General features: G+C 40.8%; 1 protein-coding gene across 3 annotated transcripts in view; it reads left to right on the forward strand.

Annotated features, from left to right (window-relative positions):
• TESPA1 (thymocyte expressed, positive selection associated 1) overlaps positions 1 to 14,338 on the forward strand; it is a 35,298-nt gene extending 20,960 nt beyond the window's left edge. For all 3 annotated transcript variants that reach the window (XM_011930424.1, XM_011930425.1, XM_011930426.1), the window contains 3 exons: positions 272 to 1,083; positions 2,221 to 2,320; positions 13,344 to 14,338. In XM_011930424.1, the coding sequence (XP_011785814.1) occupies positions 272 to 1,083; positions 2,221 to 2,319 (911 nt within the window). In that variant the 3' untranslated portion in view covers position 2,320; positions 13,344 to 14,338. The remainder of the gene's footprint in view (positions 1 to 271; positions 1,084 to 2,220; positions 2,321 to 13,343) is intronic.
• The last annotated feature ends 2,573 nt before the right edge of the window (positions 14,339 to 16,911 follow it).

Below are 16,911 nucleotides of genomic sequence, written 5' to 3' on the forward strand. Positions count from 1 at the left end.
CTTTTGGTGAATCGTATCAGCATGATGTCTATAAATCTTATCCCTCTTTTTTATTTCCCAGTTGGAATATCTACATGGGATGGGGTGTCAAGAAATCATGAAATTCAAGAAAAAGAACCCTGGGTGTTAGAAATCTAAAAGGGAGAAACACTAGTAGGAAAATTGGAAGCTTCTCCTTGAATTTTGAGCTTTGGGGAGCCTTCTGAAGGGAGAGATTTAAGAAAATTTGCTGATGAACCGCAGACTCACCATCTTTAACTCTTTTACCCAGGCAGGTTTAAGCAGGTGCAAACACTGGCTGTCACAGCTGATGCCTTCTTCTGTCTCTACTCCTACGTGTCTAAGACACCTGTCCAAAAGTTCACACCATCCCACATGTTCTGGAATTGCAACCATCCAACTGATGTGCCATCCATCAGGATTCTGTCCCGAGAGCCTGAACCCCACTCACCCAGAGACCGCCTTCGGAAAGCCATCTCCAAGATGTGTCTGTACACATGCCCCCGAGATCGGCCACCACCACCCCACAACACCCCCAAAAAGAACGGTTTGGACCAAGTTGTGTTGGAAGCAATAGACAAAGTGAAAGAAGAGGAGCAGGTCCTCCAACAAGACTCTGATTTGGGACAATTCTCACAGGAAGATCCTGTGCCCCCTGTTGAGGGTGAAAAGTTGCCCACTTCTCCCTATCCATGTGTCCTCTGCTGCAAAGAGGAAACACAGCAGGGGATGTCCACAGTGCTAGCACCATCGCAAACTCTGGATTCAAACCCCAAGGTACCCTGTTGCACACATTCTCTGCCCATAGAAGATCCACAGTGGAGCACAGACCCAGCTCAGATAAGGAGAGAGCTGTGTAGTCTACCAGCCACCAATACGGAAACCCATCCAGCCAAGGATGAGACTTTCTGGAAAAGAAAGAGCAGAGCAAGAAAGAGCCTGTTCCAGAAGAATCTCATGGGCAGGAAGGTTAAGTCCTTGGACCTGTCCATCACCCAGCAGAAATGGAAGCAGAGTGTAGACAGACCAGAACTGCGTCGGTCTTTAAGCCAGCAGCCACAGGACACTTTTGATTTGGAGGAGGTAAGTGGGTTGGAGGTGAGGGAGAGACTGGCAGAGAAAGGCTGTAGATTCTTTCCCAGAAGATGAAGGGTTAGGACCCTTGGGGGAAAAAAAATCCAGGCTTCCTGTCCTAGTCAGATACATACTTTCTGATTTGAATTCAGGTTTAATATACAGGGAGAAAGAGAAAGAGGCCTGGTTTCCTAAGAGCAGTCAAGTTTTCAGAGCTCCTTTGGTAACACTTACCTGATCTGATTGCCACTTAATGTTCTCATTAAATACACCTGTCATTACCATTTGCTGTGGTCCTCATAAGATTACAAATGGAGAGCAGTTTTACACAAAGCTAACCACTCTTAAATAAAATCAATTCTCCCTTACCTTGACAAATATCTAACCATAAAGACCTAGAAGTCCGGATTTCAATCTAGAATTCTCAGACTCTTAGGACTTCTGTGCTAGAATGTGACAGTGTGAGCAGAACCATTCCCCAGCTCCTGACCTGTCCCCTTCTCTTCCCATGCCCAGGCCTGTCCTATACCATCAGGGACCTTGCATGCCCATGTTTGGGCACCCGAGCCTGCACATCCAAATGCCACAAGCTCCCACCTACACAAACAGCCATCGGTCATCATTTGGGCCTAGGTTGCATACAATACTGGAGAGTTCAGCCCTTGAGAGAACAGTCATCAGTCAAAACCAGCGCACATTCCTGCAACTGGCTTGGGGCCATTTGACCAGCAAACTTTGTGATTCTAGGTAACCAAAGAACGTTCTAAAACAAATAGTGCAGGACACATGGGCACATTCTCTAAGTCCACCAACTCTTCTGACGCTCTAAACTCAGAACTCCTCTTGCCTGGGTCTATGGAAGGTACTTCCATGAAGTATTGGGATCTCTTTAAAAAGCTTTTAAATCCTTGCCACGAAAGAAGCCGTGATTATTTGAAATATCATTTGCATGTATGTCACCTCTCCTTGAATGTAGAGCCACACCTCAGCTCCTGCCTTCCTCATTACTGTGTCCCTGACACCACAGAAGAGGCTGTCTCTCAAGTACACTCAGCCTCCTTCCCCTACAGCCACCTGCCTCCTGCACCTTTCCTTACCCCTTTTCCCCCTTGACTCTGGCTGAGTTCTGTGGGATCTTGGTTACAGGTGCAAAGCAACAGTGAAGAGGAGGAGAGTCAGAGTCGCTGGCCCAGCAGACCCAGGCACCCGCCCCACCACCAGACTTTTGCTGGTAAAGACTCGTGAAGTAAGTGGGCCTCTCTCAGGCAGTTCCCAAACCTGGCTGCACATTGTAATCAAATGAGGAAGGTTTTTAAAAAAATACCCATAATAAAGGGTCCCGCATCCTGTGGTTCTGATTTAACTGGAAACCAATTATTTTAAGCTTCCAGGTGATTCTATTATGGCTGGAAAATACTTCTCTAGATCAAGGATGCTCAGGCTTTGGCAGCCACCACAATCATGTGGAGGGCTTGTTAAAATACAAATGACTGGATCCCAACTCCCAGAGTGTCTGATTGAGTTGGCCTGGATAGAACCAAAGAATTTGCATTTCTAAGAAGTTCTCAGGTGATGCGATTGCTGCTGGTCTGGTAATCACAGTCTAAGAAATGCTGTTCCTGAGACATTGTGTAGAACTTTACTATTCAAAATGTAGTCTACAGATACAAGCAGCATCAGCATCCCCTGGGATTTTGTTAGAAATGTGGACTGTCAGCCCCTACCCCAGACCTAATGAATCACAGTTTTACCAAGATCTTTAGGTTAGATAATTCATTGCATATTGAAGTTTGAAACATATTGTAGTAGAAGTTTTATAACAGGTGAGGACCAGCCATGGCAATCAATATCCCAACACTTGCTTTCAGCTATGTTCTAATCAGCCCACATCATTGGACTCAGGGCAGACTCCTCAATGTACCTCCCAGTCTTGCTCATTTAGGGTCTGATCTCCTTTCTGCAACTACAGTCTGATGAACATAACTCTCCCTCCCCTTGTCAAAGCAGGAAATGAATTTCACACTGTTATTTATTGCAGCTAAAATTTCTTGCCTCCAGATATGAGTTTTTCAGTATTAATTTTCTTTCAGAGGTATCTCTTATACCTTTAAATAGTTTGGCCAGTAATTTATTATTTAAACTAATGAAAATTAGTCTTCCTGTAGTTTTAACCACCCATCTACTACAACCACAAAGAAAATGACATAAGGGATAATGGTATTTTCCCCAGATAGTATAAATTAAAATCTTTATTGAATTAAGTAAATAAATCTTGCTTAGAGATTCCTTTGTTTTGGATATCTGGGTACCATTTTCTGCATTTTCTAGTCTAATTGTTTTCTTGGCTAATACTCCAAAATATCAGTAGTACTTGCTCAGACACACAAAGATATTTACAACTCTAACTGTTTTAATTCTAATTCTCTGTGGTTTTAGGAATCTAAAACTCTTCTTTCTCTCTTACCTACTACCAACATCTCAGGGTATATGAATCATATGTATATACTTAGTCACCCACAAAGAGGTAAATAGCAGAAGGCATCAATATGTCATACGCACTTCAGGAAGTTTCAGATGGCTTCAGTTGCTGGTTTGGCACGTTAGGAGTTGGAAGTGGCCACTCTGCCCAAACAATAAGTAAAAAGCTGAACAGACTGAAAAATTAGTAACCGTTCTAGACCCATCAGAGAAGTGGGTCACAGGGCAAACCACTTCCCCTCAAATTAGAGAATGGGCAAATACAAAGATTTATGACTTATCGGGGCAAAAACCCCAAAGCATAAACTCCCCCAGGAATCAGAACCACAGTAGAGAACCCGGACAATAACCGAGGAATTACTGGATGCTCAGCATGGACCAGTCTGAGAAATAAAAACTCTAGGGAGACCCAGTCATTGTGAGGCCCCTTATTTCTGGGAGTCTTACTTCTAGGAGCTCAACCAGGTTCTCACAGGAAATACTGGAGAAAAATTCCCCTAGTGTTTCCAACAGGGGACGGGAGAAAGGAACCATTTTGAAATGCACCAGAGCATTCTATTCCTCTTAACAAAGTCTTCCCTCGGGAGAAACTAGATACCAAAAACCTAACCGGATGAGGTTTTATCAGAGACTAACCGACCTGAAGGAAGGGAAACACGCAACTCCAGCCTACTCTAGCCAACCCGTCCCATCAAAGGGGACAGAGAGGACTGAGAAGCACAGGTGAGAGTCACAATCCAGAGGCACAGGCTCACTGGAAGACTCAGACCTAACCATAAGACCATGGAACACTTCCTTTCTCCCTAAACCTTACCACCACATTACTAAAAGCCTATTTACATCAATTTCTTTTACTCAGTACATCGTGTCTAGTTATTAAAAAAAAAAAGACATAGTAAAAGGCAAAAACAGGTTGAAGAAACACAGAAAACATTAAAACCAGTCTCAGATATGACAGGGATGTTAGGATTAGCAAACTGGACATTTAAAACAACTCTGATGATAAGGGTTCTAATGGATAAAGTAGTCTGTGTGCAAGAACAGATGAGCAGAGAGATGGAAATCCTTAGAATAAAAAATAAATGCTAGAGATAAAAAATGGTGTCACAGAAATGAAGAATGCCTTTGATGGGCTTATTGGTGGACTGGACATGGCTAAGGAAAGAATCTCTGAGCTTGAGACTATAGCTATAAAAACCACCAAAACTTAAAAGCTAAGAGAAGAAGACTGAAAAAAAAATAGAAGAGAATATCCAAGAAATGGGACAGTTACAAAAGGTGTAACATACGCATAATGGAAATGCCAGAAGGAGAAGAGAGAAAGGAATAAAAGAAATATTTGAAACAATAATAATTGAGAATTTCCCCCAAATGAATGTCAGAGACCAAACCACAGATCCAGAAAGCTCAGAGAACACTGAAAAGAATAAATGCAAAAAAACCCCCAAAAATCTACACCTAAGCATGTAACTTTTAAACTACAGAAAATCAAAAATAAAGGGAAAAATCATAAAAGAAGACAGAAGAAGAAAAATAAAAATTACATGCAAATTCTTCTCAGAAAATGTGTAGTATATACTCCACAAGTAGGTTCTTGCCAAGAACTGAATATACTCTAAAATGCAGCACTTTGCTTAAGTGTTGTTTGTCCAGCAGATGTCAGGCTTGCACAAGAAAAATGCCAAGATGTTCCACAAAGCAGGCTGTGTGCAGGATTTATATGGTTATACACTTCTGGGCAATCTATGCAACGCCTAGAATGCAAGTTCCTCTCACAAACCTGTCCCAACTTTGTCTAAAGGTTAGTATTTTAAAATATCAGAATTGAATTGCTAGGGAGAAAGTATTGCTAGGAGTCACACATTTCCAGTACCTAACTAGATTCCATTTTCTGCCTGTGATGGGGCTTCATTACAGCAGGAGAGATAAGGGTTTAAAATGCTGTATTTTATTGATTCTAAGGCACACATTTTTCCACATTTTAACATCTCTGAAATTAGGTTGCGCCTTAAAATTCATAGTGTCAGCCAATTTAGTTGTCTTTTTTTGCCTCAAGTGAAATGTAAAATAATTATCAGTCTTACAAAAGATGGTTTATCATAATCAATGAAATAGAATAAATTTGTAAATTAAATACACTTTTTCTCTCAAGTAAATTAGGAAAATATTTTGTAGAATTTTTTTCTATAATTACCTAGAAAAATAAGAGATCTCTTCTTTCCTGACACGTCTTTGGCTGAGGAAGGGGTCACAGTAATTCCCAAATTTTTCCAATGTCCTGTGCATTTTTTTAACCATCTTTTCACAAAGCTGTAACCTATTTCTCTCAATCCACTCCTCTATTACCCTTTAAGGAATCTCAAGAAGAGGGGAGAGCTATAGCAACAGCTCAGTACTGCCAATATTAAAGCCTGTGTGATAAATATGGAAGGGGGAAGTTCACTCACCACAATCAAAGGCAGAGCTAAGTGGGATAATTTTTTCAGTTCTGCTGGGAAATAGTCCCACTTCTCCCTTGTTCAGAGTCTGTAATTATTTCCTGGAGATTAATGATCTTCCATTATAATGTCGTTTCAAGTCCCAGGTATTAACTACTACTTGTTAGTAGTGGATAGGAAGTGGTAGCAGCACTCAGCCAGCCACCGCGTAGCATTGTGCAGCCCCTGCGTTGCGTTGCCCAGACACACCCAGCTGAGCAGGCAAATGGGAATTAGAATCCCACCCTACTGAGCTTGCCATCCAAAAACTCTAGGGCTTTCATCTTCTAAGAGCGAGTTCCAATTTTTTCTAATTCATTCACATAAGGTGAGTGCCTTTCTGTAATTAGCACAAGGGCACTGCTGTGGTTTGAATGAATCCCGCAAAGTTGATATATTGGAACCTCAATCCCCAATGCAGTGCTGAGAGGTCAAACCTTTGAGAGGTGATTAGGTCATGAGGGCTCTGTCCTCGTAAATGGATTAATGTCACTATTAATCCATGTGGGAGAGGATTCGTTATCTCAAGTGAGCTTGTTATAAAACCGAGTTTGGCTGTGTCTTGCTTTCTTGCTCTTTCTCGTGCTCTTCTCCCTCCATCTTCTGCCATAGGGTGATGCTACAAGGAGGCCCTCACCAGATGCGGGCTTTTAACCTTGGATTTGCCAGCTTCCAGAATTGTAGGAAATAAATTTCTCTCCTTTAAAAATTGCCGTATCTGTGGTATTGTTATGGCAACATGAAATGAAGTCAAACAGGCACCTTTTCTATTGAAAGAGGACCTTGACTCCCAGCCAACAGCTTTCTTCACTTGCCATCTTCTCATTTAGTGTCTGCTTGGAAAGAGGTTTTAATCTTCCTCCAAGTTCCTGAGGAAGGATGACCCACATCTTTCCTCATGATTTCCACCATGCTCAAAAATGTCAAATTCACAGCGCTTTCTATTGGTTTCCTGTGTTGACATTTAAACTACTTGACCTTTATCATGCTTATAAGAGGCAGAGCCAAGGAGAAAGTTTTTATATTTTGTTGTTCTTTTTGTTTCTTTTACCAGATCTGAGGTAGCACAGGCCAATATTTATTCTCTTTGTGAAGTGACCATATCTAGAGGTGGAAGTTCATTTTTTTGGTCAACCCTGCTGATGGCAGCAGAAGAGACAGGAGGGACTGGGGGGAATGTTCATTCAGAGCACAAGACAAAGAAGAAAACTAGTTTGAGATACCCCCAAATGGTGGGTAACTCAAAGCACTATCTGTTTTGTGCTTGGTGGAACCTATGTAAGTTGGGTAGCTGCAGTCTTCTCTTTGATGTATGATTGTTCTGTATGATAATATTACCAATAACAGCAAATATATGTAGGTATTACTACATAGCAGACAGAATCCTTAGCACTTATGGATATTAAATCATTTCATCCTATGATATAAGATCTTTCATTATTCCCCATTTTATAGCTGATGATACTGGACACAGTTATTTTTATATCAGAATAAATTCTGAAAAGGGACTGTCAGATGTGAAGTGTAGGAAGAGATTAGACAAGGGGAAGGGACAGTGGGAGCACATCATGAAAATGTGAATATTTTTCCACCTCATTTACAATTCTTACCAACACTGTTTTGCCTCTGTAGGGAAAATATAATTAAAAACAAAATCTCCTCCCACCCCAGGAAATCGCTCCACAAAGGTGCAAAAGAAAGAAAGCAGTTTTATTTTTGAATAAGCATTGAAGCAGACTATGATATGCATTACAGAACATCCACTAAACAGATTGCAAAGACGGAATGAAATCTTACCCTTGTACATAGCCAAGCAGATACAACCCATTACATGGCTGTTGTCAAATAAAAATAATTTGTCCTCAAGTAAGAAGACTTAACAGAATCATCTGTGGCTCACAGTTCACCCTAGACTTACCTGGCAATTGGAGTGGCCATCTGTGTCAGTCAAGTGGCTTTATGCAAAGAAAAAATAAACTTCTCATATTTTTAAGACAGGAAGTGGTTTTGCAAGTTAAAACAAAGTGCTTAAGTTAGACGCCCACCTGCCCATGGAGACTGGAAGAGAGAGGTTCTATCTTCCTTGATAATTACATCTCAAAGGGATGGCTGTCAACCTTTGCCCATATTTTTTAATTGGATGATCTATTTGTTTGTTTTGTTATTAAGTTGAAGACGTTTCTTATATATTTTGGAATTATCATTTATTGAAAGAAGACATACAAGTGCCCAACAGGTATATCAAAAGATTCTCAATATCACTAATCGTCAAGAAAATGCAAATCAAAATCACAATGAAATATTACCTTAAACGTGTTAGGATGGCTATTATTGAGAAAAAAAGATATGTGTTGGCAAGGATGTAGAGTAACTGGAACTTCTGTACACTGTTGGTAGGAATGTAACATGGTGCAAAGGCTATGGAAAACAGTACTAAGTTTCCTACAAAAATAAAAAGTGGAACTACCATGTGATGCAGCAATCCTATTTCTGGGTATTTATCCAAAAGAATTGAAATCAGGATCCTGAAGAGACATTAGCACTCCTATTTTCACTGCAGCACTATTCCCAGGACTAAGATGTGGAAAGAAACTTAATGTCCATCAGTGGATGAATGGATAAAGAAAATGTGACATATATATACAGTGAAATATTATTCAGCCTTTAAAAGAAAGGAAGCCTTGCAATATGTGATGGCATGGATGAATCTTGTGGATATCATCTCTCTATATAAGACTTACATAAGACAATATTTCTGAAAATGCTATACAGTATAATTACTAGAGGCACTTTCTACCAGAACGACTGTGTAAAGTAGTGTGGATGAAGCCAGGACCTCCTCTTCTCTGCACATCCTCAAAAGCAATGCTTACATTGCTTTCGATGTGAATGTTGACACCTGAAGTTGTGTGCCTTGGAAGCGTTGGAAGGAGCCTTGGTGATCCATTTGAACTACAACTTAGAAAATGGGGATTATGCCATGCAAATAGATTATCTTTCCGCCTTCCACAGCCAAGGAAAGAATGAGACAGTATAGACAAAGGGAAGACTGAGGAAGAGACAAGAAGATACAGCAGTCTTCTTTTGTCTGTGGTTTTGCATTTTGTGATTTCATTTACCTGAAATCCATTTTATACTTGAATGGGCTCAGGAAAAGAAAAGGACTTCACAAGATCATGCAACTAGTTAGTGTCAGAGCCAGAACTAAGGCCCAGGTCTCCTGAAATTCAAGCCAATGCCATTTTGATCACAGCGTATGGCCCTGATTGAGCAGGAGTTTAGGCTGTTACTGTGGATCAGGGCAAGCCTTGAAAGGGCATACCACAAGAATATTTCACGTCAAAGCCTTTTGTAAACTGTGTACCCACCCCATTGCTAAACCTAGCAACAAAGTGAAATAGGGCAAGGTTGAAAAACAACTCCCGAACTAACTTAGGCAAACAATTCCAGGAATCTAGAAAGCAGAACAGACCAGGTGAGCAGACAGGGAAAACAAGCCCCTGATAAACATCATCAGTGTTTCAAAATGTAACCGCCCTACCCCTACCCTACCCCCACCCTGCAAGCCCCTGATAAACGTCATCAGTGCTTCAAAATGTAACTGAAATACCAGAAATGGCGGGAACCGATCATAATCAGCCAAATCACCTTGTTCAAATGTCAGCCAATCCTAAGTATGATGTGTACAAAATCCCCTATGACTCTGTACCTGTTTATCCCTGACTATAAAAATGCTGTCTGGAGCCCAGTTAAGGAACTTTCCCGCTCGTCTCATGACCAGTGAGGAAGTTCCAGGTTCGAACCTGTAATAAAGATCCTTGCCGCTTGGCTTTGACTCCGGACTCTGGTGGTCTTCTCTGGGGAATAAACGGTCTGGGCATAACAGCCTCACTACCTGTACTTGGATCTGACCTTCATTTACTGTGTGCCTTGACCCTTTAAGCTAAGTAGCAATTCTCTCACTACCTTTGTCACCACTGAAATGTACTTGCCTTCTTGTAAACTCACCAGCAAGAAAAGCATTATGTGGAATAAGCAGAAATATTCACAGGATGCTTTGAGCACATAGTGTAGTGAAAAACATGACAAGAAAATCAGTAATTATTAGTACTTTTCATTAAATGCCATAAGGACCAGAAATTAACCTCTCAGAAGATCACATTACTTTTTTTAACGATGTGTGTTGGCAAAGATGTAGCAAAGGTAAGTCTGGACAGATGCGTCCAACATTGAACAGGGAGAAGGTGACTGAGGAGAGTAGAAAAAGGAAAAGCAGAATACTGATATTCTAGGCAGAGAGAAAGATAAGTTCAAAAACAGGTGAATGGAATATCACATTGTGTTCTGAAACTACACCTTATGCCTAGTGGGAGAAAGGGGATGTGCTGGAGAAAGATCAAAACTGAAAATAAGAAAGATAAATAGAAAGGAAGTTATAAAACAAAGTCTCCTGTGTTATTTTAAGTGTTTTGATTTAGTCTAAGATAGGAACCCACTGAAAAATTTACAAAGGAAGTGATGTGATTAAATTTGTCTTTTAGAAAGATGATTCTGGCAGAAGTATGGGAGATGGACTGGGTAGGAAGCCAGCGGAGTAAGGAAAATAATTTAAGAATCGACTGCAGAAACCTAAGGAGAAATGTGATGATCAGAAATAAGCTGAAGGCAGTGGGAATGGAGGGGAGGATGAGTGAGATTCTGAGATATTTAGAAGGTAAAATATCTAAGCCAGGACCGATTAGACTTGTGTTTGGGGAGGAAAAATGGAATAAGGAACAGAAAGAAAGATAGGACATACAGATTTCCTCTTGGGCAATTAAATGGATGTAAATATCATTTTATTAAGAATGAAGTAAAATAGGAATAATACTTTGGAAGGCAAATATATTAAAGTATAATTTTCAAAAAGGTAAAATAATGACTCTCATGCAAATGTAGATAAACATGTTCAAAGACTTTACTCAACTCATTAATTACTAAAGGTACCAGCAATATGCTTGACCTGGTCCAAAGACTATTTGAGAAGTCAGTTTATACAGAGAGATAACTTAATTGATTGCCATATTAGGTACAAAACTGGTTAATATTCAGTAACAGCATAAACTTTATCTCTCAGATTACTGGTTCCACTGGATGGAAATTCTTTGCATCTCTACCCAACATAAATCTCCAAAGTAATCTCTGCCCTGGCAAAATTGTAAAATAGCAGTGTAAATAGAAAGTCAAGATTAACACTGTACTGAGAGAATATCTAGTTATCTTGTTTGACTATTTAGAAAAAGCTGATGTGTTCGTATCTGGACATGGTGAGTGTAAGGCACTTCTAAAATACTATAAAAAAGAGGCCCATGTTTTCATTGGTTTTCTGTTGCTATAATAGAACATTACAAGCTGGTTATTTTACTTTATAAAATAAATTTATTTACTACAGTTCTGGGAGCTGGGAAGTGCAAGGTTAAGGGACCACATCTGGTGAGGGCCTTCTTACTGCTTCATAACATGGCAGAGAACATCACATGGTAAAAAAGCAAGCGCATGCCCTCTCAGCTCTCCCGTCCTCTTCTTATCAAGCCAACAGTCCCATCATGGGGCCTCAACCTGATGAGTTTATCTAATCCTAATTGTTTCCCTAAGGCCTCACCTCTTGATACTATCACGATGGCAATTAAATTCCAACATGAATTTTGGAGGGCAATCCATAAGGCAGCAATCCATAAGGCAGTTGGATAAAGGAATCTAGAAATTGAGGTTTTTGGAGTTCAAGGCTTACTTATAATAGGTGAAGGCATGAGGAAACATAGCTTACCCAAGAAAGTATGCAGAATCAGAATCTGAAGTAAAAAAGAAACTTAGAAATATTAATATTTAAGGATTTATCAAGAAACAATGCATATAAAGGAGTAATATTGATTAGAAAAAAAAAAAGTTGCAAATAGAAACCAAGTGATGTTTCTCTCAGGAAGGAGGGTGTAGTCTTCAGTAACATTTATCATAAAATATCCAATAGGAAGGAGAATGCAAAGATACCATTGTATTTGTGACTAGATAACAATTACTAACCTTGATAAGAATATTTTTATTTGGGTGACAAGACTTTAAAATATTAATATGAAAAGTGAAGAAGAAATGATGAAAAGAAAGTAGGTAAATAATTTTTTTCTAGGATGGGGAAAGTTTAAGCATACAGTAAACATTTCCCTGGAAGGAAAGAATCAATAGAATGGGAAAGGCCATGGTTTAGGAGGGAAGGAATTGTATTAGTCTGTTCTCACATTGCTATAAGGACCTACCTGAGAGTGGGTAATTTATAGAGAAAAGAGGTTTAATTGGCTCATGGTTCCACAGGCTGTGCAGGAAGCATGGCTGTGGAGACCTCAGGAACTTTCATTCATGGCAGAAGGGGAAGGGGAAACAAGCACATATTCACATAGTCAGCAGGAGAGAGAAGGGGGAAGTGCTACACACTTTTAAACAACCAGATCTCATGAGAATTCACTCATTGTCATGAGAACAGCAAGGGGGAAATCCGCTCCTATGATCCAGTCACCTCCCATGAGGTCCCACCTCCAACACTCAGGATCACAATTCCACAGGATATTTCGGTGGGGACACAGAGCCAAATCATCTCAGGAATGATGATGGTGTGAAGTCACTGAGAACTGGGATGAGATGAGATCCAAGACACTTTTGGAGGGTGTAGCTAGCCGTAAAGTAGTGTGACAGATATTTCTCTGAGATCAGAGGAAAGACAAAATGGAAAAAAAAATTATATGTGTCAATACAGTTATATTGGTCATCTGGAGAGGAAGTCAAGAAAAATTCTGTCTATTTCTTTCTCTCTTTTTCCTGTAGGGTTATTACCAAAAAGTGTGAGTCAGGAAAAGAATGGTAAAAATTCGAGAACTCTACTATGGGAAAAAAACAAGAGAAATAATTATTAATAAAAAATGCATTGCTAGTTGAATAGGTGAATAATGTTAGACTCATTTCAAGGTGCAGAACATGAATTGATAGTGGTTTAGTGATATTCTCCAACAGTGCTCAGCAATCTATACAAAAGAATAAAGGTATAAATATATGCTTTTATAAGTATTAAACAGTAAGAGGTAAATTCTTGCAGGAATCTCACCTCATGATGAAAAGAGCAGAAACCATAAGTCACATGACTCTTTGCTGCTGCTGCTAATGACTTTAAATATCACTTATAATACTGAGAAACATTTCCACAGCTGAGGTATGAAAATTCCTACTAACCTCAGTACCCAAAGTTGTTTCAAAAATGCATGATACGTATCTTTTTTATTCCCATTGCAGGCTTTCTCTACCACCACGACAGCATGTGGTCTGACAGAGGTGACTTCATAGAAGAACCTAATTCCAACCTCTTGCAGGAAACTGCACTGCCCTCAACATCCAGCCCCTACACCTTGGTCCTCCAAACCCCCAAATTCTGCAGGAGAAAGACAGCATGGTACATGGGAAAGAAGACCAGACTGAGCGATTTGGAATCTACATCCTAATGCTGCCACAAGCTGCATGCACAGAAAAAGACCTTAGGCACATCACTTCATTTCTCTGTACACTGGTGTATCTACTACGTATGTATTAAAATATATAATATGGACCACAGTAAACTGAACAAAGACTTAATTTTCTCGCAAGCTTTGACATTGCCAAGGGCAATCAGGAGACTTCAGGATCAAGTTTAGGGGACAAGTTTGTTTCTAATACTTTCAAAGGGCCCAAGCTAAGAGAGGAAGGACATCTCACTTTCTGGCTCTAAAAGCATGGTTCATCTCACAGTAGGATTCCCTCTATACCTCTGTTCATCCCTGTGTTCCTAACTAAATTCCAGAAAATCTTTCACAGCACCAGAGTCCTGTCTTTCTTCTTGAGACCTCCTTTGAAGAAATCAACTTGGAGGCTCCTCCTTAAATCCAGTTTCTTTCTCTACCCAAAATTTTGCATCTTTATAGAAAAAGAGATAAGTAGGATTCAGAGTCTCTTCTCCTAGCCATTGTGGGGGAGGAAAACACTATTTCTGCTGGCAGAAAACAATACAAATAATTTTTTTTAAATCATGGCATGTTTTTAAAGCTAATTAACAGCTGTAGTTTGCTTTGGAAGTTAAATGTTTTGTCAATAAACAGGGCTTGAGCACAAGCAGTGCTCTCTTAGGCAGTATGTGGTTTCAGAGCATCTTGGACACATTTCTCCGCTGAGAAAATGTTGGTATTAATAGGATGGGAGAAGTAAGATACATGCATTTCCAGAAGTGTATTATTTGGCTGCCTAATAAATTATGAGACCAAAAAAAAAGACAGGAAGAGAGGGACTTGAAGGAATTTGAGGGAAATCATAACCAAAAGTGAAAAGGAAAAAATTACACCAGACATGATAAACAGAAGTTGATTTTGTTCTGATGCTATTGCCAGCATTAGGGGAGAAGGCACAAACTAAATCTGATACCTAGTGAGGCAGAGACAAAGGGCTAGGGTGGAAAAATTTTAAACCATCTGTGTTTACTAATTTGCCATACCAAAAGAAAAAAATGAACTTTCTCCTATTAAGATAGTTTTACAATTTGGAAAAAGCCCCCATTCCAAGTTTCCTAACCTTCCCACCCACAGAAACCAGGAGACAGGGGCACAACCTTCCTTGATGTTTGCATTTCAAAGAGGTGGTTCTCAGGTCCTAGAGAAAGATATTCCTGAGTTGTAAAACTGGAAAGAGGCTGGGAGAAGATTTACATCTCAAGAAATAGAAAGAACTACCATAAATTTTCTAAAGCAAATATTCTTAAGGGAGGTCAAGGGCCTGAAGTCAGGAAGAAACCTATTTGGGCAAGCTGAGGGGAAAGTTAAGGTTATCTTGGTCACGAGAGAACAGAAAGAGCTGAGAGTATTTCATTTAAAGAATGATATAGTCCATTCTCACACTGCTATAAATAAATACCTGAGACTGGGTAATTTATACAGAAAAGAGGTTTGATTGGCTCATAGTTCTGCAGGCTGCACAGGAAGCATAGCAACATCAGCTTCTGGGGAGGCCTCAGGGAGCTTTAACTCATGGTGGAAGGCAAAGTGGGAGCAGGCATCTTACATGGTGTGAGCAGGAGGAACAGAGAAAAGGGGAGGTGCTAACACTTTCAAATGACCAGATCCTGTGAGAAGTCACTCACTATACAGTACCAAGGGGAGATGGTGCTAAACCATTAATGAAAACTCTACCCAGCAATCTAATCACCACCCACCAGGCCCCATCTCCAACAATGGGGATTACAATTTGACATGAGATTTGGGTGGGGACGCAGATCCAAACTGTCAGGCCTCTGAGCCCAAGCTAAGCCATCACGTCCCCTGTGACCTGCACATATACATCCAGATGGCCTGAAGCAAGTGAAGAATCACAAAAGAAGTGAAAATGGCTGGTTCCTGCCTTAACTGATGACATTACCTTGTGAAATTCCTTCTCCTGGCTCAGAAGCTCCCCCACTGAGCACCTTTTGACCCCCATCCCTGCCTGCCAGAGAACAACCCCCTTTGACCGTAATTTTCCACTATCTACCCAAATCCTATAAAATAGCCCCACCCCTATATCCCTTTGCTGACTCTCTTTTCAGACTCAGCCCACCTGCACCTAGCTGATTAAAAAGCTTTATTGCTCACACAAAGCCTGTCTAGTGGTCTCTTCACAAGGACACGCATGACACAAACCATGTTAAGAACCTGAGACTAACAGCATCCTTGATCCCATCTCCATGAGGAAATGGGTTGGGGCTGCAGAATGAGGCAATCCCCACATTCAATTCTGCCAAACACTACTCCTCAACAACTGAAAGTGGATAACTGAAAGGCATCTAGGGAGTGTGTCTATCAGAGACCTCATTTTGGAGGTAGTGGGGTATGGTCAAGATAATCTCCTCTGTTCCCTAGGGGCTTCCTAGTCTCTAGTCTCAGGCCACACAGTCCATGAGGAGTGACTGATGGATCTGCACAGGGAACACTAGGGAGGGAGAGAGAAACAATGCATGCTTCCCTGCTGCCCTACCCTCTCCACCCACGTCAAAGATTCTGAAAGAACTGAATTGGTGAGAGTGAATCTTTTGCAGCAAGTTCTATTATTAACCCTGAGAACAACGACTTCCCTTGCTCCCCTGCTGCCTTAGCTCTCTCCAGAATCTGCCTGGCTCCATCTCCTCCAATTGACTACCAGGGAGTATCAGACTCCTCTGCCAGCCTCCCCAGCCACAAACTGTCCTTAAGTAAAGGGACGATGAGGCAATGGAACAACGGAGTCTGCACTCCAAGGGAACTGGCTGATTGCTGCTGGACAACGGCTCATTGTTTCCAGCCCATTCTGCAGTTCCCTCTTCTCTCCCATGTGAGTGACAGAAGCTGGGTGGATAGCAGAGCTGCTGCATCGTTTAGGAAAAGTGGATTAGACACATGGCAATTCAGTGGCTTCTTAAGCGGAGTGCAGCACTGCAGTCTCGATAAAGTTGTAGGCTTGTTTACAAGCTGTAAACCAAATCGTTACACTGTGAACTTAGCAAAACAGGGGCTAATATTTCCATTCCCGATGGGTAAACTGAGGCTGGAAATCACAGACTATCACAATTCCAAAGGACTAGCCCAGTTGTCTCGTTGAAAAGAAGTAAAAAAGGGCCAGAGAGAGCAAAGGAATGCGATCAAGATGGCAGACTGGCATCCAGGGCTAGAGCTCTGTTCCTATGGCCATGAGCAGAAGTGCTTTTTTTTTCTATTATATGCATTCACCATGTTGTCCAAGCCTTTCCCTCAATTCTTCACTGTCCCCTTTCAGTGCTAACTTATCTCAGCCATGACTTTCTCCCACCGCTCATTTCTATCCTGCATTATCT

The sequence above is a fragment of the Colobus angolensis genome, unplaced genomic scaffold (assembly GCF_000951035.1).
Source record: "Colobus angolensis palliatus isolate OR3802 unplaced genomic scaffold, Cang.pa_1.0 Scaffold87, whole genome shotgun sequence".
NCBI lineage: Eukaryota > Metazoa > Chordata > Mammalia > Primates > Cercopithecidae > Colobus > Colobus angolensis.